The following is a 21,961-nucleotide window of genomic DNA, read 5'->3' on the forward strand; positions in this document are numbered from 1 at the left end:
CTTATTCTTTCCATTTACATACTAGTAGTCATCATTGTGAGATCACTGTGACTTATCAATATTATTTCAATGAAATTTGTTGTATGGGTTGAGATTACTACATGAATTCATGGAGATTTTCAGTTGACAAGCCTGCTAATTGTAATGTGAGGGCATTCACTATTTAGAACACTTAGAGGTAACCTATATCAGCTCAGCTCTAGTGAAGAGCAGGTCCTCACTGGTGTGAGCAGAGATTGAGGCAGTCTTGAGCAGAACCAGGGATAAGCCAGCTGGAGTTCCTGGAGCAGGAGAAGAATGGTGTCAGAGGATTCCATAACAAGACTGTGTTGGGAAGCTCCTCCCACGCTGCTTTTAAACTAATTGAGTTTAAGTCTGTTCAAGAACAATGAAAGAGGATTTCATCAACCCAAGTCCTGTTATGACTGGAGGCCATGACTTTGCCAGCTGTTGAATGTCTACTGTGTTCTCTGCTCTATCCACACTGTTTGTGAGAGTCTAAGTCTGCAGCTTTCCTCACCTTGCCCTTCTCCTTTGCTGGTTCACTCTGATTTCCTTTCCTGTTGGAGTGGCACCCAAGGTTTGCATCTACTTGGGGCTGTCATTACATCCCCTTTTGGGGATGTCATATTGTGTCCTGAGGTGGGGGAGCAATGAAACTTACTGGACTCAAGAACCCCAAAGGCATTGAATACTCCTTCTCTACATTCCTCATTCCTCAGAGGCTAAAGAACTAATCTTAGAGATCTGATTATGGCTTCACCACTAACTAGCAGTGTGACTGTGAGTGAGTCAGTCAATATTTCTGGCTTCAATTTCATTATTTATAAAGTGGAGGTGATATTACCTCCCCTCTTTCCCTCAGAGGCATGACACTGACTAAATGGGGTAGGGCTTTTTAAAAGTTTAAGGACTGTCTAAAGGCAAGGGATTATTTTTACCTCCCATGACATCCATTGATAATGATGATAACACTCCATTTACCCTCCAAACTGAGTCAAAAAAAGATCTTTGGGCCCCAGGAGAAAGGTGGTGGAGAAAGAAGGAGTTTTCAACCTTTGGCTTTCTTGCTGGATCCTGGGCCCAGAATGATGGTCTTTACTAACTTCTGCCCCCGTACATCATAGGAGTGAATCAGCTTTTGAAAAAGCTAATGTGGACGTGTTCCGTGTCAGAACCAACAATGTTGGTGCCATCTACAAAATCAGGTGAGGCTCCTTTCCTTGTCTTTACTGACTCCCTATTGTCTCCAAAATCAAATGCAGATTCCTTCATTTGGCTTTTAAAATCCTTTACTACCTAGCCTAAGCTACCTTTCCACTGTACATCACTCCTTCTACTTCCTTCATGTAGAGTCCAGCTAAATAGGTTTTCACTCTGTTCCTTATACATCATGGTTTAGCTTCTGTCTCTGTACCTTTGCACTAGCCATTCCTACTGCCTGGAAGGTGCTCTTTCCTCATCTTCTCCTTAGAGAATTCTTCTTTGCCATCAGGACTCAGATCCAACCTCTGTATGAAGCCTTTGCCTGACCCCCTCTCCAAGCTACTAGTGTCTTCCCTCCCAAAAGCACATTGTATTTTTTAAAAAATTCAATCTTTATATATTTGTAAATTACACGGTATCTCTCCTGTGGAATGTCCCTTGAAGTCACAGACTTTTTAAAAGAACTTCTTTTTTTCCCCCTCCATGACTTAGCAAAGCAAGCCCTTAATAAACATTTGGTGATTGCTTGATTGATAGGTTGACTTACAAAGTATAGGGGAAAATTGACCTCAGAGCTTCTGTCAAAACTGAGCAATCTCAACCAGAACTGGAATTCTGGGTTCTTCTATGACAATCTTTAGCAGGAGAACTTTCCCTAAACTTTTCTCTGGGGTGTGGGTAAACCGAACAAGGAGAGTAGAAAGTTCTGTCCAGCCTGAGGGCCAGAGAAGAAGATTAAGTTTAAATGCCTTTGTTAGATAGTGCTCTGGACAGGCACACAGACTAGGACTGTGGAAGAAAACTGAGTGGTTTAGTCCACATGGTGACCATAGAATCATAAGGATTTAGGGCTGAAAGGGACTCCAGCTATTGTCTACAGGGATGGGGAGCCTGTGGCCTCAAGGCTACATGTGGTCCTCTAAGTGTGGTCCTTTGACTGAATCCAAACTTCATGGAACAAATCCCCTTAATAAGACTTGTTCTGTAAAACTTGGACTTAGTCAAAAGGATGTACCCAAGGACCTAGAAGGCCACATGTGGCCTCAAGGCTGCAGGTCCCCCTCCCCTGGTCTAGAACAAACTCCCTAATTTTATAGATAAGAAAACTGAAGGCCAGAGAGGAAAAGCTATTCACTTAAGGTGAAGCTGAAATTCAAAGTCAGGTCTTCAGAATCCAAATAGAGTGCTGTTACCGCTCTACAAGTCTGACCCCTGAACAGAGTTGGCCTTAATAGCTATGTTGTATGATTTGAAGACAACCAGAAGTTAAACTGTCCAAAGTATATCTCCATGGTCTGAAAATGTCAAGAGATTAATTTCCTTCACTTAAGGCATCCTCTTTTGTTAAATATAAATCCTTCCAGGAAGGTTGGCAGAAGGTACAAATCTGGAGAGTGAATGCCACTGTAAACTTTTATCAGCCATCCAGACCTGCCCAGTTCAGGTGCTACCCTTTTCTGATATCCTTCAGTTGTTCTCAACAGTTGGGCAGCTAGGTGGTACAGTGGAGTGTCAGGTCTGGAGTTAAGAAGATGAGTTCAAATCTGGCCACAGACATTAGCTGTGTGACCCTGGGCAAGTCACTTAACCCGGTTTGCCTCAGTTTCCTCATCTGTAAAATGAACTGCAGAAGGAAATGGCAAAACACTCCAGTATCATTACCAAGAAAATCCCAAATGGGGTCACAAGGAGTCAGACAAAACTGAACAATTGTTCTCTCTCCCTCCCTCCTCCAGTTGTCTTGTATTTACTACCTTTGTCTACCTTCTCTATTGTCCCAGTCTTTCATGCTCCTTGAGGGCAAAGACTGTTTTTGTCTCTGTTTCCTCAGGCCTTAGCATAATGTCTTACACATAATTAACAATTGTGGTATAGAGGAAAGAACCCTGGATTTGAAGTCAGAGGACTTGGTTTCCCAATCTGACATTACCACTTACTACTTACATGTACAACTTACTTTCTGAGCTTCAGTTTTCTTACTTGTGAGAGAGTTGAGGACATCTAAGATCCTTTTCAGCTTTGAATCAATGATCCTAATGTTAGCTGAATCAAATTCAGTTGAATGTTTTCTGAAAGGAAGAGTTCTGCTGAGAGTAACTTCCTGAACATAAGGAAACAACAACGAATTCTTTTGTTAGGAGAATGGTGAGGATGGTGTTATCTTTCCAGAGTGGGGACACTCACTAGGGAGGGTAGGTTTGGGTGGGCTACTGTGGCAGGGGTTTTGAACAGCCAAGCCTCAGGGTCCCTGAAAAGGGGTGAAGGGAAAAATGTAGAAATGCTATAATTAAGGAGGGAAGGTACTTAAAAGGAAGGTGTTTGGGAGGAAGGCTCCCAAAGACCAGCTTCTATGACTTTTCAGTTTTGCAAAGCACTATGCTAGCAAGGCCCCCAAAGAAAAAGATGGAGTAGTCCCTGTCCTTGAGGATCTTACAAACTACAGGGAGAATGTGGTAGGTGTGCAGATAAGTAAATCTGCTTCTGGGAATTCATAGTGAGGACAGTGTCCATGACCTGGTTGAAATGTAAAAACTTAGCCAATAAAAAAAATGATTGGGTCTGCTCTCCCCATTTGGCACTTACCCTAATTTGGGTTATTTGTTTCTACTCTAGAATTGAGCATGACAACACTGGGCTGAGTGCCAGTTGGTTTTTGGACAGGGTCATCCTGACTGACATGAAGCGGCCCCACCTCAAGTACTATTTCAACTGCAGTAGTTGGCTAAGCAAAGTGGAGGGGGACCGCCAGTTGTGCCGGGACCTGTTGGCAAGCTTCACTCCTATGGATGTCCCGAGGTGTAAGTGTTGCTCTGAGGGTGGTCGTGTGTAATGATCAGCCTTTATCACTGGTTTCCATCAAGGTACCTTTGTTCTAACTGGTCTCCTCCTTCCCAACACTCTTCTTTACTTAGAGGGATGCTACTTATCCTTCAAGGCCAAAACTATCTTGTTCACTTAGCCTTCACTAACTTTTTTTCACTTTAAGAAGTGTTGCCTGGCAGGTAGGGCAGCTAGGTGACACAGTAGATAGAGTTCTGGACCTGAAGTCAGGAAGACTCATTTCCTTGGGTTCAGATCTGACCTTCCTAGCTGTGTGACCATGGGCAATCCACTTAACCTCTGAGCCTTAGTTTTCTCATCTGTCAAATGGGGATAATAATAATAATAATACTAACAGTGTCTACCTATTGGGAGTGTTACGAGAATGAAATGAAATTATATATGCTCTTTGAAGAACAAATGAAATCATATAAGCATTTCCAAAGCCTTAAAGGGCTTTATAAATATGAGCTGTAATTATTTTCTCTAAACTCCTTAGTATAGCACTATGAGTAGGAGTTCTTCACTTTGGTGTGTGTGTGTGTGTGTGTGTGTGTGTGTGTGTGTGTGTGTGCGCGTGCGTGTGTGTGTGTGTGATGGATACCTTTGGTAGTTGGGTGAATCTATGGAACCTGTCTCAGAATCATGTTTTTAAATGCATAAAATAAAATATACAGGATTACAAAGGAAGCCAATTTCATTGATATATATGTACACACATACATAACACATATAAATATATACATATACATATATGTACATATATACATATACATATATATTTTAAATTCATAGACCTCATGTTAAGAAACCCAGATTTAGAGTTTGTATGGTCATCTGAAATGTATGGCTTGTCCTTCTCCTCCCTGCCCTCTCCCCACTTCACACTCTGAACAGTCAAAATGTAAGGTGGGCTTATTATCATCCTGTATGAGCACAGTGAACAGTCATGTCCTTTGGGACAGTTCTGTCATATTTACTTAATCTCTCTGAGCTTCAGTTTCCTCATCTGCAAAATGGGGACAACATTGTCATAGAGAAAACACATTGGCATTTTAAAAAGTTCTGTGCATGTGAGTTATTTCTACAGTTGTATCTAAATCACAAATCAATACAGAGAAATGGACAGTGTATATAAAATCAAATTTACAAGATAGAAAAAGTCAAGCAAAGATTTCTTCATGCTATGGAAGAGTTCTTGGAGTGAGGGGCCCAGCATTGGAACTCAGCTCTGCTATTTCCTATCTGTGTGACCTTGGGTAAGCCATGTGGTTGAATCTCTTCTCCTCATCAGTAAAGAGATTGGACTGCAGGTCTCCAGTGCCTTCTAGGTCTATGACTCTGTGATATGATTTTGAGGATTATTTCATAATGTCATTCTCTTATGTTAGTCATGCCTGTAACTTTTGTCTCTGCAGCTACAGCATAAGCTCCCAAGGGCAAGCCCTTGGCTTCATCTACAACCTTCACACCATCCTGTATGATGCTAGTTCATAGTTGAGAATAAAAAAAGAATCACAGAATTAAAAAACAAACCAAACAACAACGGTGAGAGCTAGAAGGCATCCAAGAGGCAATTTAATTCAGCTACTACTGAAATCATGACTGCTTGACTAAAATCATCCATGACAATTAAGTATCCAGCCCGTGCCTGAGCACCCACAGTAATGAGGCGCTCACTCATTATAGAAACAACCATGGAACCATCTTTTAGATGGTTCTAATTGTTAGAGGGCTTTTCTGCACATTGGACTGAGACACACCTGTCTACAACATCCACATGTTGTTCCTGATTCTGCCCTTTTGGGCCATGTAGAACAAATCTCTTTATTCTTCTGTATGGGAACCCTTAAAACACCTGGAAGTAGTGAGTGGCTCTCATCACAAGTCTTCTCTTCTTCAGGACCAACCTTTAGTTTTGTTCCTTGCACAAGTTCTTTTCCAGATCTCACTAATCTTGGTTACACTCTTGCCAAAGCATTTTGGTTTTCCTGTGTAGCATATTTTGACTTTTATGACACTGATTACTTTTTTGTGCTTTTTATAACATTGTTTTCTATTCTCATTTCACAGTTGGGGTATCTTGAAGGAGAGAGAAGCCAAGAGATATTTCCAAGGTCATACACCAAGATGGTGGAAAAAATGTAGTTATAAATGGCATCTTCTTAAGCCTGCCTTAGTATTCTGTAATAGCCCTGATACTTTCTCCCGGTCTTTTTTGTTCTCCAAGCCATTTAATATTTCACTTTTTAACAGTCTGAGGCACAAGTAACATTAAAATAGTCATCTTTTATGTTATAAGATTAAAAGTTCATTAGGGCTTGCATAATAAATCTCCATTCTCAAAATTTCCATAACATTTTATATTCTAAGCAACACTCTTGTCCACAAATTGAATTAATTTTGTAAGAACAGCAGGCATGAAGATGGTAAAAATAATAGCAGAATTCATTTGCAGAGGTTAATTGCTACAAATGTATATTATTATTATTAATAGCTAGCATTTATATAATGCCTACTATGTGCTGAGCACTCTAAGTACTTTACAAATATGATTTCATTTGATCCTCACAATAGTTGTGGGAGGTAAGTGTTACTATCATTCTTATTTCATAGTTGAGGAAATAGAGGCTAAGTGACTTGCTCACAGAGTCTTTGTTACCTTCTGGTAAACCATTATGTGTAAAAGGTTTCAGATGCTTCACTGCTGGTGTGAAATTGTTGCTGCTTGTCCTTTGTTCTTGAAAAGGACCATGACATCAGGAAGGTGATGTCATGACTTGTAAGTGAATTAAAACCCATTTATTCATAAAAATACGATTCACTTTTAAAAGCCCATGACTTTCCATTTTCATAAATTTTATGCAAGTGTGTGTACACCACACAATTTGTTCTTTTCTTAAAAGTGGTTCCCCCATGCTTTATAAGGTTAATCCTCTTATTTACTTCTTATGTTGGCCAATTGCTTACACAGACAGCATTATCACAAGCAGTGTCCACATAGTGGGCCGTGGGTCTATTTGCCCCATTAGGGCCAGTGTGAAACAAAATTGTGAAGCTGGCAAACTTTGCCTTTCATGTGTGTCATCTCACCTCCCTTTCTGTGAACTTGTTCTGTCTTTCAGCATCTATCCCCCTCTCCCAACTAAGATCTCCAGGAGCCCTTGCTGCCTCATCTGTTTTTGTCAGAATAAAAGCATCTGACAGCTTATATGAGAGTGTGAATAGGTTCAGGGTGATTCCACTCCCAAAGGCACCTGCATTTTAAAAGAGGTGCCCTGGAGAGAGCAATGCCCTAACCTAAAGGAATGAAGTTATTGGAGGATGTAATAAATGTCTTGTTAAATGATAAAACTGTAAAATTATGGAAAATAAATGAATGGGATAATAGAGAAGAAGGTTATAACTTGAACTATGAGGATAGAAGACTTCAAGAGCAATTTAAAATTACCGAACTAATAGGAGCTATATTTCCTTATTAACTTTATTTTCTGTAATTATGTTTACCTTTAAGTGTCAATATGGTAAGTGTTCCAGTAAAGAAGGGAAAGAAGGTGGATTCTTTAAACAAAAGGCTAGTGAACTTGTCTTTTGTTCTTGGCAGGATTCTAGTACATTTTTATTTGAAAATGTTCTTGATAATCTTTAGTTTTTACATTATATTCATTTCCAAGTGTTTCCCTCCCTGCTTCTCTAGCAAGGAGTCCATCTCTTATCTCAAAGAACAATAAATAAACAGACAGATAGATAAATAAGTAAAACTAACATATTGGTAAAGGCTGACATGTATACAATGTTCTACACCCTCTCATCTTCCACCCTGGCAAAGAATGTATGTTTTTTATCGCTTCTTTGGACCCAGATTTCTTCTTCTTCTTCTTTCTATTCTTCTTCTTCTTCTCCTCCTCCTCCTCTTCCTGCTGCTCCATCATCATCATCATCATCATAACAGCTAACATTTACATAGGACTTACTTTGTGGCAGGGACTATGCTAAGCACTTTACAATTATTATCTTTCTTGATCCTCACAACAACTCTAATGGTAGGTACTATTATTAACCCTAACTGATGATGAGAAAACCGAGGCAAACGGAGGTTTTATCCAGGGTCACACAGCTAGCAAGTTTCTGAGTTCAGATTCCAACTCAGGCCTTCCTGACTCCAGGCCTAGCACTCTGGTTGCTTCTTTTCAGACGGAGTTCTCAGCTCTTAGATCAGCAGAATGCTAAGGACACTTGGTTGTCAGTAAAGGCATTTGACAAACGCTCTTATGGCAAGATAATACTGGGTCTAAGAAGGCCTTCAAGGTTTCTTCCATCCCTGAGATTTTTGCACATGAAGGTATCCTAGGCACTGAAATAAGGAGGCCTACCCAAGTCACAATACATAGGTTCCTCTTCATCTGCCTACAAACAAGCTCAGATTAGCACATCCTTAAAAAGCCCTGACACTTTCCCTTGACCTCAAGTTGTCATCCTATCTCTCCCTTTGCCTTCACTTGTAAACCAAAAAGAGGAGTCTTAGATCACTGGTTTCCTTTCCTCAGTCCCTATTTACCCCTCAGTCCCCTGTAATCTGCCTTTTATTCCAAGCACTCTACTGAGACTGCTCTTTTTAAGTTCACCAATGGTCCAGAATTGCTAAAGCCAGCAGTCTTTCTCAGACCTTATCCTCCTTGACTTTTCTGTAGCATTTGGCATTGTTAACTGCCTTGACCTCCTCGATACTACTCTTTCCTTGATTTCCATGATGCTACCCTGCTCCGGTTCTCCCCTAAAAACCTGACTAACCCTTGTCACCCCTTAGCTCTTTGCATCCTTTTATCCACTAGTATGGCTGTTGCTCTAGGGTCAATCTTTGCCTTCTTCACACTTTGTTCCTTTGTGATCTCATATACTCCCATGATGCCCTTCCCTTTTTTTTTTTTAACATCCCTTGCTAATAAATGCCACATATGTATTTCCAACACTAACTTCCTCCCAGAGCTTCAGGACTGAATTGACAACTGTCTGCTAAATAACTCCATCTTAATGTCCCATCAGCATCTCAGACTCAGCATGTCCAGAACTGAACATACTATCTCTTGTCCTAAGTCTGTACCTCCTTTTAACTCCCCCAGTTCTTTTGGTGACATTTACCATCTTCCCAATCACTGAAACTTGAAAGTCTGGAGTATTTCTGGACTCGCTAACCACCCTTCATCCTTCATCCCTTCAGTTGTTAAGTTCTGCCCATTCTACCAATGCAGTATCTTGCAAATTCATCTCTTCCTTTGTACTTTCACTGCAATGTCCTTAATTATTTCATGAACTCTTGACTCAAGTATTGCAAGCATCTCTTTCCTGGTGTCCCTGCCCATAGTGCAGAGGTTTTTCATCTGGGATTCATAGACTATATAGATTTCAGAGGATCTGTGAACTTGAATGGGAAAAATTACCTATTTATTTTCGCTAACCTTTGGTTACCTTTGTAATCTGATGTATTTTATTGATTATATTTTAAAAATATGATTCTGAAAAGGGGTTTAGTAGACTTTGCCAGCCTACAAAAGGGGTCCAAGACACATAAAAATGTTAAGAAATCTTGCTCTAGTGTTTCTTATCTCCACTCCATATTTCACATTGCTACCAGAGTAATCTTCCTATTGTGCTAGTTACTCTGTACTCAAAAACCTTCAGTGGCTTACCTTTGCCCAACAATAGTAATATGAATCTCTTAGCCTGACAGTCAAGACCTTATAAGAGCTGGCTCCAATCTTTCCTATCTTAATTCATAGTAATTTCCTTTGCACATGGGACACTATAGCCAAATGCCACTATATCATTGCCTATCCTACCTTCATGCTTCTGCAAATACAAATGACTTGGATTGACACAGTCAAGTTCTTCTACTATCTGACAGTAGATAGTACTTCAGTTTTCCTTTCTGACCTTATCTTGTGTCCCTCTCCTTTATGTACTCTGTGTCCAGCCAAGCTGGACTAGCTTCTTTGTTTTCCATCTGAGTGTTGTCTTTTCTTGCCTTAGTACCTTTGCATACTCATCTCTCAAACTCAGAAAGGATTTTCTACCCATCTTCATCATCTGGTAGTTTTTCCCATTTTCAAAGACAAACCCACTTACCATGTTTGCCATGTAAACTTCCTCCTTGAATGTCACAGGTCATATTCTCCTTGATCTCTCCTCTAAACTACATGCTATCCAGGAGTGTGCTAGAGACGGCATCTACTGGCAGAGCCAGTTGTTAAATTTTCAGTGTGAGCATTTACAACTTGGAAATCAGCAAAAGCTATGCATCTGGGCTTGATTTATTGCTTTGTTGTTTGTCTAGATTTAAAGTGATGAAAAGAATTTTAGGAACGCAGACCAAACTGAAAAGTGCGGTGTGGGTACTTTTCTTCTTTCCTTCCTTCCTTGCTTGCTTCCTTCCTTCTTTCCTTCCTTCCTTCCTTCCTTCCTTCCTTCCTTCCTTCCTTCCTTCCTTCCTTCCTTCCTTCCTTCCTTCCTTCCTTCCTTCCTTCCTTCCTTTCTCTCTGTCTCCATCTCTCTCTCTTTTTCCTTTCTTTCTGAGATCTGGTTGTTAAATCTTTACAAGCATACCACTGTTGCAATCCTTCCTATCAGAATGAAAATTCTTTGTTATTGTTCATATTTGTAGCTTCAGTGCCCTTAGCACAGTGCTATATTTTTTGGTTTGAATTGAACTGAATTAAGTCCAGTTGAGGTGAATTGAAGATTGCTAGCATACTTCTGTGAGTGAGGCTGACTCTGGTTGTACCAAATTAAAAGAATCACGGGCCAGGTGCTTCTTAGCTAGGGCCTAAGAGGTGAAGGGAAATAGAAGGGAATCCTTCAATTCCCTTGTCGCCCCGACTTTCTCTCTCCCCCAGCAAACAAACATTGTGTTTGTTGACACCTCACAGTTACTCTCCACATGCCAGCTCTATGAAGTCTGGGGTAGGGTTTTGTCAATAATAAATGAAAGAGGGAAGGCTATTGAGTTAATTATGTTCAGATGAGGCCAATGCACCTGGTGTTCACCCAGCCTGACCCTAAAGACAAAGTGATATGTGGTGTCTATAACCTAAACCCCAAACAGTCTCAATCTACCCAGAAGTGAAAATTGAGACTGTAGGTTCCCCTACAGGCCTCCAATGACAGAGAACTCTCACAGCTCTTCACCAAAGGCAAGGGCCAGCTTTCCCCATATACAGAGAAGGCAGCTTGCTTCTAAGTGAGATTTGAGAGGGAAGTAGGAAGGTCTTTCTGATCAAAAATCTCTGTCCTACTGGTCCCTAACATTTCACTATTAAAATTTTCATTTCTTCAGGTAAGTACCTGTTAGTTCCAGGTCTCACTTAAATGCCCCTGGAAAGGGTGATATATTAAGTCTTGGGATAAATGACTTGCCATTTTCTTCAGTTATAAGACCCGAGGAAAGGAGACAGCATTGAGCATCAGGGCAGGGAAAAGTTAGAGAAACATAAAAGAGTATATGAAAAACACAGAAAAAAGAGGCAAGGAGTATTAAATTTTATCAGATTTGTGTCTTCATTTTCCCTTATTTTTATTAGTACTTTTTGTTTTTACATCCCATTCATCTCTGAATACACCCCTCCCCTTCTCCTACTCACAAAATCTTCTCTTGTAATTAAGATTAAGAAAAAGGAAAATTTAACAAAACCAACCAACACATCAACTGTGTCTGATAAGTAAATGTAACATTCTATACTCCCAATCCCTCGTTTCTGCAATGAAAGGAGTAGGGTTTATTTTCTCAAATTTTGTCCAGTGCCTTGGTCATTATAATTATGGAACTTTTAGTTTCTTTGTGTTTTTCTTTCCATTTATACTGTTAAAGTCACTATATTCATCATTTTATGATCTCTGCTTACTTCAGTCTGTATTAATTCATATACTGTATTCTCTGAATTCTTCATATTAACCATTTCTTGGGTGCAGGAATATTCTATTATATCCACACACTGAAATTTGTTCTGAGAGTGGGGAACCTGCAGCCCAGGCATACTTGAGGACCTTGAGGACCACATGTGGCTTCAAGGCTGCAGGTTCCCCACCCCTGGTTAGCCATTCCTCAATCAATGGACACCTACTTTGGTTCAGATTGTATTTTTCCTATCCCCCCTCCACAAAATGATGTAATGAATATTTTGGTGTATTTGGGATTTTTCTTTCTGTCTTTGATCTCCTTGGGGTGTATAAACCTAGTAGTGAAGATCTCTGGTTGAAAGGACATGGCTATTTTTAATCACTTTCTCAATATAATTACAAATTACTTTCCACGGTGGTTGGACCAATTCACACCTCCACTAATAGTGTATCAGGGTGCCTTTTTCTGCAGCCCCTCCAACTTTGGCTCTTTCCATTTTTTTTTTCATTTTTGTCAATTTTCTGAGTATGAGGTGAAACCTCAGAGCTATTTTAATTTACACCCAAATTTACATATTCAAGTTGAGATTTGCCATTATTCTAAACAGCTGGGAAAATCAAGCAGTCCAGTGGGCTGAAAGAAATCCGGCAGAAGGCCAATGGAAATATAGACATCTCCTTATGCCTTGTGGTTCTTTTAATGTTTGGCTTACTTGGGGATACATGCCTGAGAGTGGGAGAAGGGAAGGCTGAGGGGTTGGCCCAGACAGATATCTCTGTTCTCTGAATCTGGGATCCCTATAGGATATAGGAAAAAGAAGAAGTAGAGCTCAGGAAGCATCTGCAGTAGTAGTGAGTAGTGTGTGGGGTCAATGCAAAATATGGAAACTGAAAAGTAATGAGAATAGAAATAATAGTTGATTATACTATTATACAGCCCAGACCTGTGATGTTGTCAGTGTACAGAGCACCCGTATGAGGAGATCCATTCTACCAATACAGATCAGCAACTGCTTAGCAATTTATAGTGGAAGGATCATAGATTTAAAGTTAAAAGGGACTTTAGAAGCCATGTAATTCAACCCCCTCTCTTTATAGTTGGGGAAATGGAACCCTTGAGAAATGTAGTAACATTCTAAAGGTCACACAGTTAGTAAGTAGCTGAAGCAGGAGTTGAATCCAAGTCCTTTGACTCAAAATCCATCAGTCTATCAGATCACATGACTTGCCTAGGGTCACATTGCCAGTATGTATCAGAGATGGAACTTGAACCCAGGTTGTTTTGACTTTTGTGGGTCTGGACTAAAAATATTTGAATGGCACCTGTCATATCCATTATTTCATCTGATCCTCACAACAACTATTCTTGTATGACTGATGAGGAACCTGGGACCAAGGGAGGTTGGAATGTGCTTAGCCCCTTGTAGCATGTCAGGATACAGCTGGGACGATAGCCTTGGTCTCCTGACTCCTTGTCTTTCCACTGCCCTGTATAGATAGGTCTTGCCTCATCTGTCTTAGACACTCTGGCTATATTTCCCACCAGCTGTCAGAGGCCAAGAATGACACCTCATTACTTTTTTAGTACTTGAAGGGAATATCTAGAAGGAGTTGCCAAGAATGAAACTAGACACGACTTCCTGTCTGATCAAAATGGGGTGGCTGGACCAGTAATTAATGACATTTACATGTGACTCATAAACTTTTTACAGTTTTCCTGTGACTTGGTTTTCAGGGGGACTGTCAGGGTAGAAACAAGCCACTTCCTGGCTGGCAGCTGCCAGCTGTGCTGGGGGAAGCCCACCCAAGCTGAGGTCAATGGTATTGAGGTAGGTGAATGGGGGGGCTGTTAGGAGTTCTGTCCACTACTGTTGCCAACTTTCAAATATCTCTTGGGCATCAATAAGGCCAGATCCCCTCCAGTTGTTACTGGTTCTTTACAGAGGGCTGATCCCTTAGGTATTTGGAGATGGGCCCTCAGATAGCCACAGACTTAGCTTTCCAGAACCCATGGTGGTTTTGCATTGGTTTCCTTGTGGAGCTGCTTGGCCTCCTCTCATCTGCCCTTCCCTTCCTATTTCCCCTTGCTCACCCAAACCCACCCTCTCAGCTAGAAAATGAGTAGAAAAATAGTATGTGGTGTGACAGCGAATATTTGGGATGAGAATTAAGTTCCTGGTCAGCAGTGACCCTTGTCCTTCCAGGATTTCATTGGGTCATGGGCTCGTTTCATCTGGCTATTCTGAAGGTGAGAAGAGGTCCCTTAATGGACTCCCACTTTCTCTTTTGGGGCAGCTAGATAGCATAGTAGATAGAGTGCCTAATCTGGAGTCAGGAAGACTCATCTTGTGAGTTCAAATGTGATCTCAAACACTAAACTGATTGCCCTGGGTAAGTCACTTAACCCTGTTTGCCTCAGTTTCCTTATCTGGAAAATGAACTGGAGAAATAAATGGCAAAATCACTCCAGTATCTTTGCCAAGAAGATCCCAAAATGGGGTTACAAAGAGTTGGACATGACTGGAATGACTCAACATCAACTTTCTCTTTCAGGATTCCCTATATTCTTTTCTACCCCATCTATCCCCTTCCTCACACCCCTCAGCATTCCAATCCTCACTCCTCCCTGGGATCCCATCTTGTATTCTACCCCGGCAGGATCCTGCTGTCATTTGGTCCTGTGGTTGACAAAGTAATCTGATAAAGTTAATTCCTAATAAGTGGTTATACGGAAATAGAGCAAGAGGAAAATCAGCCCCTGTAGCAGAACTTCCAGAAATTACTTTGTCTAGACCTCCTAATGGGTCAGTGCTGGAGTTCTGTCCGAGAAGTAGAGCTTGCTCTCTCTTTAGCAGCCATTATTCCTGATCTCCATGGATGTGTGTGTGTGTATGTGTGTGTGTGTGTGTGTGTGTGTGTGTGTGTGTGTGTGTGTGAAAAGAGAACTGGCTATGGGCTCAGAGGGTCTCAGTTCAAATCTTGCCTCTGACACCTACTACTTGTGTGACCAGTCTCTTAACCTCCCTGGGCCTCAATTTCCTTATCTGTAAAACAAAGGGGTTGGACTAGATGAACTTTTCTCAGATTTCTAGGATTATAATACTGACCTTAGAAAAGGATTGAGTTCCTCAAAAAACATCTTTGCTGAGTGATTAGAACAAAAGTAAAATAAAACAGCATATAAAAGCTTATGACTGATGCAGTGGAAAGAGGCAGAGAGCTTGGGGTCAAAAGAGTTGGATTCATGTCTTAACTCAGATATATTACTCACATGAGACTGGACAATTCATTTATTCTGATGAAAACGGGGATGATAATTGCAACTATATATCTGCCTCACAAGGAAAGCATTCAAAGCCAGATAGAAATGTGAGCCTTTAATAATGATATTATTGCCACATCATTTGTATCACTTACGCAAGCTTTGATTAGCACGTAGCTCACCCTGATTCTTGATCCTAGGTCATGCTCGGGCCTCTGTGCAGCTCTCTTGGCACATTTCTACACACAGGTCACTAGTCCATGTCCATTCACTGTTTGTGTGAAGCTCCATTGCTAGTGGTGGAGAATACTGAATTCAGAATCAGAATTCTGGATTCATATTTTGGCTCTGCCGCTTCCCAGCTGTGAGATGAGAAATAATTTACTTAACCTTTCTGAGCTTCAGTTTCCTTATTTGCACAAAGAGGCCAAGACAGAGGATTTCTAAGGTCCTTTCTGACAAAAACATTCCTAGTTATCCCACCTCTTTTTAACTGGTATCTATGCCCATTCTAGACCCTTTCCAGGTGACATTGACTGTTACTAAGTGCTGGAGTTTCACTTTAACAGCTATTACTTAGGACCAATGACATTTGATTTATATTTTTAAAATTCTCACTCTGTTTCGTTTCTTATCAAGTTTCAACTTTTGCGTTGAGGGTGCTTCAGTCATTGGAAAAACTGAAATAATAGATATGCCCTGAGACCAATGATACCTCTTACCTTCTTCTTCTTCTTCTTCTTCTTCTTCCTTCTTACTTCTTCTTCTTATTTCTTCTTCTTTCTTCTTCTTCTTCTTCTTCTTCTTCTTCTTCTTCTTCTTCTCCTTCTTCTTCTCCTTCTTCCTCTTTCTCTTCTATCTCTCTCTTCCACTCTTAAATTTTTCTTATTCTCTCTCTCATCCTGTCTTCCTGCCTCTGCATGGTTCTTTATTTACATTTATCATTTTGCTGGCTTTCCTTCCCTCAACCATAGACACTCATATTCATTTTCTAAAAGTTTAATTGATGCTCATCAGTTTTATATCACAATTATTGCCCAATATATCCTCCCTTTCCATTGAATCCTTCCTTGCTATCAAGGGAAATAGTTAGACAAAACTAACTAGCAAAGTAATGGTGTCTGAAGTACTTTCCTCTTGTAGTCACGTAGCTCTTTACCAAGAGGAGTGAACTGTGTTTCATTATTTGTCCTCCACTAGACCAAGATTGGTTATTGCAACTCATCTAAGGTCAGCTGCCATTTGGTGTTGTTTTCATTCGCATTATTGTAGGCATTGTATAGATTGTTCTCCTGGCTGTACTTTTTTTCACTTTGCATCGGTTTATGGAAATCTTCCCGTGATCACTCTGCATTGTTAATATTTAATATTCCATTCCATTCTGTTCATACACTATACTTTGTTTAGCCATTCAACAACTAAGAGCAATGATATCTCATCTCTTTCTTTCCTAGTTGCCAACCAGCTCCACCAATCTTCCTATATTATCGAGTTGGTGCCTGTTTCCATAAGAATCACAGATTTCAGAAATGGAAGAAAATTTTCAGGTCATCAGGTCGAACCTGGATCTGAATTAGAATCTCACCTGCAACATACTATGCAATCATCCAGCCTTTCCTTAAAGATGTCCAGGGAGGAGAAATCCACTCCCCTTTGAGTCAGCCTATCACATGTTAGAATAACCCAAATTGTCAGGAAATTTTCAAACATCTTCTCAAGCTTCATTTATTATTCTTTTTTCTGCCTTCTGACATGAAATGGACCATGGCTAATCCTTTTCCTACATGACAATCCTTGTAATGCTTGAATGCAGTTATTATATTCCCTTTAGGTTTTCTCTTTTCTAAGCTAAATGTGCCTAGGTCTTTCAGCTAGTCCACAGATAGCATGATCTTGAGGTCTTTTGTTGATTTGTTCACTCTCTTCAGGAAGCTCACCAGCCCATTAGTGTCCTTCCTTGAATATGGCATCCAGGTTTAAATTATTTATTTTTAGTTTTCAATATTCATTTCCACAAAATTTTGAGTTCCAAATTTTCTCCCCATCTCTCTCCTCCCCATACCAAGATGGCATGCATTTTGATTACCCCTTCCCCCAGTATGCCCTCCCTTTTATCATACTCTTCTCCTATCCCCCTCTCCTTTACTTTCTTGAAGGGTAAGATAGGTTTCCATACTCCATTGCCTGTATATCTTATTTCACAGATGCATGTAATAAACAATTATTTTAACATTTGTTTTTAAAGCTTTGAGTTCCAAATTCTCTCCCTTTTTCCCTTCCCACTCACCCTCACTGAGAAGGCAAGTAACTCAATATAGGTTATACATGTATAGTTATTCAAAATACTTCCATAATAGTCATGTTGTGAAAGACTAACTAAATTTCCCTTCATCATATCCCATCCCTCAATTATTCTGGTTTCTCCTTTGACCCTGCCCCTTTTCAAAAGTGTTTGCTTCTGACTACCCCCTTCCCAATCTTCCCTCCCCTCTATCATTGCCGCCCTTTTATCCCTTTCCCCTCTACTTTCCTGTAGGGTAAGATACCCAATTGAGTATGTATGTTATTCCTTCCTTAAGCCAAATCTTTTTTTTAAAATTTATTTATTTAACTTTTAACATTCATTTTCACAAAATTTTGGGTTCCAAATTTTCTCCCCATTTGTCCCCTCCCCCCACCCCAAAACACCAAGCATTCTGATTGCCCCTATCACCAATCTGCCTCTCTTCTATCATCCCTCCCTTCCCTTGTCCCACCTTCTCTTTTGTCCTGTAGGGCCAGATAACTTTCTGTACCCCATTACCTGTATTTCTTATTTCCTAGTAGCAAGAACAGTACTTGACAGTTGTTCCTAGAACTTTGAGTTCCAACTTCTCTTCATCCCTCCCTCCCCACCCATTCCCTTTGGGAAGGCAGGCAATTCAATATAGGCCATATCCATGTAGTTTTGTAAATGACTTCCATAATAGTCATGTTGTGTAAGACTAACTATATTTCCCTCCATCCTATCCTGCCCCCCATTGTTTCTGTTCTCTCTTTTGATCCTGTCCCTCCCCAAGAGTGTTGACTTCAAATTGCTCCCTCCTCCCACTGCCCTCCCTTCCATCATTCCCCCCCACCCTGCTCATCCCCTTCTCCCCCACTTTCCTGTATTGTAAGATAGGTTTTCATACCAAAATGAGTGTGCATTTTATTCCTTCCTTTAGTCAAATGTGATGAGAGTAAGCTTCATGTTTTTTCTGTCACCTCCCCTCTTTTTCCCTCCACTGAAAAGTCTTTTATTTGCCTCTTTTATGAGAGATAACCTGCCCCATTCCATTTCTCCCTTTCTCCTCCTAATATATTTCTCTCTCACCACTTAATTTCATTTTTTTAAGATATGATCCCATCCTATTCAATTCACCCTGTGCTCTCTGTGTGTGTGTGTGTGTGTGTGTGTGTGTGTGTGTGTGTGTGTGTAATCCTACCAACTACCCAGATTCTGAAAAAAGTTTCAAGAGTTACAAATATTGTCTTTCCATGTAGGAATGTAAACAGTTCAACTTTAGTAAGTCCCTTTTGATTTCTCTTTGCTGTTTACCCTTTCATGCTTCTCTTCATTCTTGTGTTTGAAGGTCAAATTTTCTTTTCAGCTCTGATCTTTTCACCAAGAATGCTTGAAAGTCCTCTATTTCATTGAAAGACCATTTTTCCCCCTGAAGTGTTATACTCAGTTTTTCTGGGTAGATGATTCTTGGCTTTAGTCCTAGTTCCTTTGACTTCTGGAATATCCTATTCCATGCCCTTTGATCCCTTAATGTAGAAGCTGCTAGATCTTGTGTTATCCTGATTGTATTTCCACAATACTTGAATTGTTTCTTTCTAGCTGCTTGCAATATTTTCTCCTTGACCTGGGAACTCTGGCATTTGGCCACAATGTTCCTAGGAGTTTCTCTTTTGGGATCTCTTTCAGGAGGTGATCTGTGGATTCTTTCAATGCTTATTTTGCCCTCTGGTTCTAGAATCTCAGAGCAGTTTTCCTTGATAATCTCATGAAAGATGATGTCTAGGCTCTTTTTTTTGATTATGGCTTTCAGGTAGGCCTATAATTTTTAAATTGTCTCTCCTGGATCTATTTTCCAGGTCAGTTGTTTTTCCAATGAGATATTTCACATTATCTTCCATTTTGTCATTCTTTTGGTTTTGTTTTGTGATTTCTTGGTTTCTCATAAAGTCATTAGCCTCCATCTGTTCCATTCTAATTTTGAAAGAACTATTTTCTTCAGTGAGCTTTTGAACCTCCTTTTCCATTTGGCTAATTCTGCTTTTGAAAGCATTCTTCTCCTCGTTGGCTTTTTTGAACCTCTTTTGCCAATTGAGTTAGTCTATTTTTCAAGGTGTTATTTTCTTCAGCATTTTTTTGGGTCTCCTTTAGCAAGGTGTTGACCTGCTTTTCATGCTTTTCTTGCACCTTTCTCATTTCTCTTCTCAGTTTTTCCTCCACCTCTCTAACTTGATTTTCAAAATTCTTTTTGAGCTTTTCCATGGCCTGAGCCCATTGAATATTTATTCTGGGTGTTTGGGATACAGACTCCTTGACTTCTGTGTCTTTCCCTGATGGTAAGCCTTATTCTTCATCATTAAAATGATGGGAGGAGATATCTGTTCACCAAGAAAGTAACCTTCTATGGTCTTATTTTTTTTGCTTTTTCTGGGCATTTTCCCAGCCAGTGTCTTGACTTCTGCATGTCCTCTCCACACCCACCTTGCCTCCAGATCCGTCCAGCCAGCACTTTGGGTCTGAGATTCAAATGCTGCTTCCCAGCCTCAGGGCTTTCAGTGGAGGCGGGGCTGCTATTCAGTGTGAGATTAAGTTCAGGTGCTCAGGTAGGGGCAGGGCCACCACACAGGCCTCAATTTCCTCAGGGGGTTTACAGGGAGACCTTCAACAATGGACCTGGGATCCTGCCTGCTTTGGGAGCCCTTGTCCTCTGCTGCCTCTGCTGCTGCCTCCTGAGCGGGCCTTAGTTATGGGGACACCCCACTCCCCTCTAGGGAAGCCAAAAAGACTCTCTCACTGACCTTTGCACCTGTGTGTAGAGGGACATGTGTGGCTGCTGGAGATTCCATCCCTGGAGCCTGCTCAGATCTGCTCCTCTCAGTGCCGAGTGGCTGAGGCAGGGCTGGGCTCTGCTCCAGGTCCAGCGTGCGACAAACCTTTTGCGTTGGTTTTTCAGGGCTCTCTGGAACAGATATCTCCTCCACTCTGATGTTCTGTGGCTTCTGCTGCTGCAGAATTTGTTGGGAGTTCTTCTTTACAGGTATTTTATGGGCTGTGGGTTTGGAGCTAGCATATGTGCATCTTTCTACTCTGCCATCTTGGCTCCTCCCCCCCTTAAGCCAAATCTAATGAGAATAAGGTTTATTTATTCCTTCTGACCTCCCCCCTCTTCACTTCCATTGTAAAACCTTTTTCTTGCTTCTTTTATGTAAGATAATGTACCTCATTCTATCCCTCACTTTTTTCTTCTCCCAATATATTCCTCTCTCACACCTTAATTTTATTTTTTAGATATCATCCCTTCATATTCAACTCACCCTATGCCATTTCTCTCTCTCTCTCTCTCTCTCTCTCTCTCTCTCTCTCTCTCTCTCTCTCTAATTTTTCTATCTACCTATTTCCTTCAACTATTCTAATATTGAGAAAGATCTCATGAGTTACAAATATCATCTTTCCATGTAGGAATGTAAACAATTCAATTTTAATAGGTCTCTTATGATTTTTCTTTCCTGTTTACCTTTTCATGCTTCTCTACATTCTTGTATTTGAAAGTCAGATTTTCTATTCAGCTCTGGTCTTTTCATCAAGAATACTTGAATATTCTCTATTTCATTGAATGTTATATTTTTCCCTTGAAGGATTATACTCAGTTTTGCTGGGTAGGTGATTCTTGGTTTTCATCCTAGCTTCTCTGACCTTCAGAATATCATATTCCAAGCCCTTCAATCCCTTAATGTAGAAGCTGCTAGATCTTGTGTTATCCTGATTGTATTTCCACAATACTTGAATTGTTTCTTTCTGGCTGCTTGCAATATTTTCTCCTTGACTTGGGAACTTTGGAATTTGGCATTTTTGGAATTTGGAGTTTTTCTTTTTGGATCTCTTTCAGGACATTATTTGGAATTCTTTCAATATTTATTTTGCCCTCTGGTTCTAGAATGTTAGGGCAGTTTTCTTTGATAATTTCTTGAAAGATGATAACTAAGTTCTTTTTTGGATCATGGATTTTAGGTAGTCCAATAATTTTTAAATTATCTCTCCCAGATCTATGTTCCAGGTCAGTTGTTTTTTCAATGAGATATTTCAAATTGTCTGTTATTTTTTCATTCTTTTGGTTTTGTTTTAAAATTTCTTGATTTCTCATATAGTCATTCACTTCTATTTGCTCCATTCTAATTTTGAATGAGTTATTTTCTTCATTGTGCTTTTGGACCTCCTTTTCCATTTGTCCAATTCTGCTTTTTAAGGCATTTTTCTCCTCATTGGCTTTTTGGACTTCTTTTGCCATTTGGGTTAGTCTATTTTTAAAGGTGTTATTTTCTTCAATATTTTTTTGAGTCTCCTTTAACAAGCTATTGACTCATTTTTCATTATTTTCTTATTTCACTCTCATTTCTCTTCCCAATTTTTCCTCTCTTTCTCTCACTTGATTTTCAAAATCCTTTTTGAGCTCTTTCATGGCCTGTGACCAATTCACATTTTTCTTGGAGGCTTTGGATGCAAGAGCTTTGACTTTGTTGTCT

The 21,961-nt window shown here is 40.2% G+C and overlaps 1 protein-coding gene across 1 annotated transcript in view; it reads left to right on the forward strand.

Annotated features, from left to right (window-relative positions):
* The window catches only part of LOXHD1 (lipoxygenase homology PLAT domains 1), a 283,771-nt gene that overhangs the window by 23,370 nt on the left and 238,440 nt on the right, over nucleotides 1-21,961 (forward strand). The window contains exons 3-4 of the mRNA XM_072605219.1: nucleotides 1,128-1,208; nucleotides 3,820-4,004. Of these exons, the coding sequence (XP_072461320.1) occupies nucleotides 1,128-1,208; nucleotides 3,820-4,004 (266 nt within the window). The remainder of the gene's footprint in view (nucleotides 1-1,127; nucleotides 1,209-3,819; nucleotides 4,005-21,961) is intronic.

Source organism: Notamacropus eugenii, chromosome 4 (assembly GCF_028372415.1).
Source record: "Notamacropus eugenii isolate mMacEug1 chromosome 4, mMacEug1.pri_v2, whole genome shotgun sequence".
Classification (NCBI taxonomy): Eukaryota; Metazoa; Chordata; class Mammalia; order Diprotodontia; family Macropodidae; genus Notamacropus; species Notamacropus eugenii.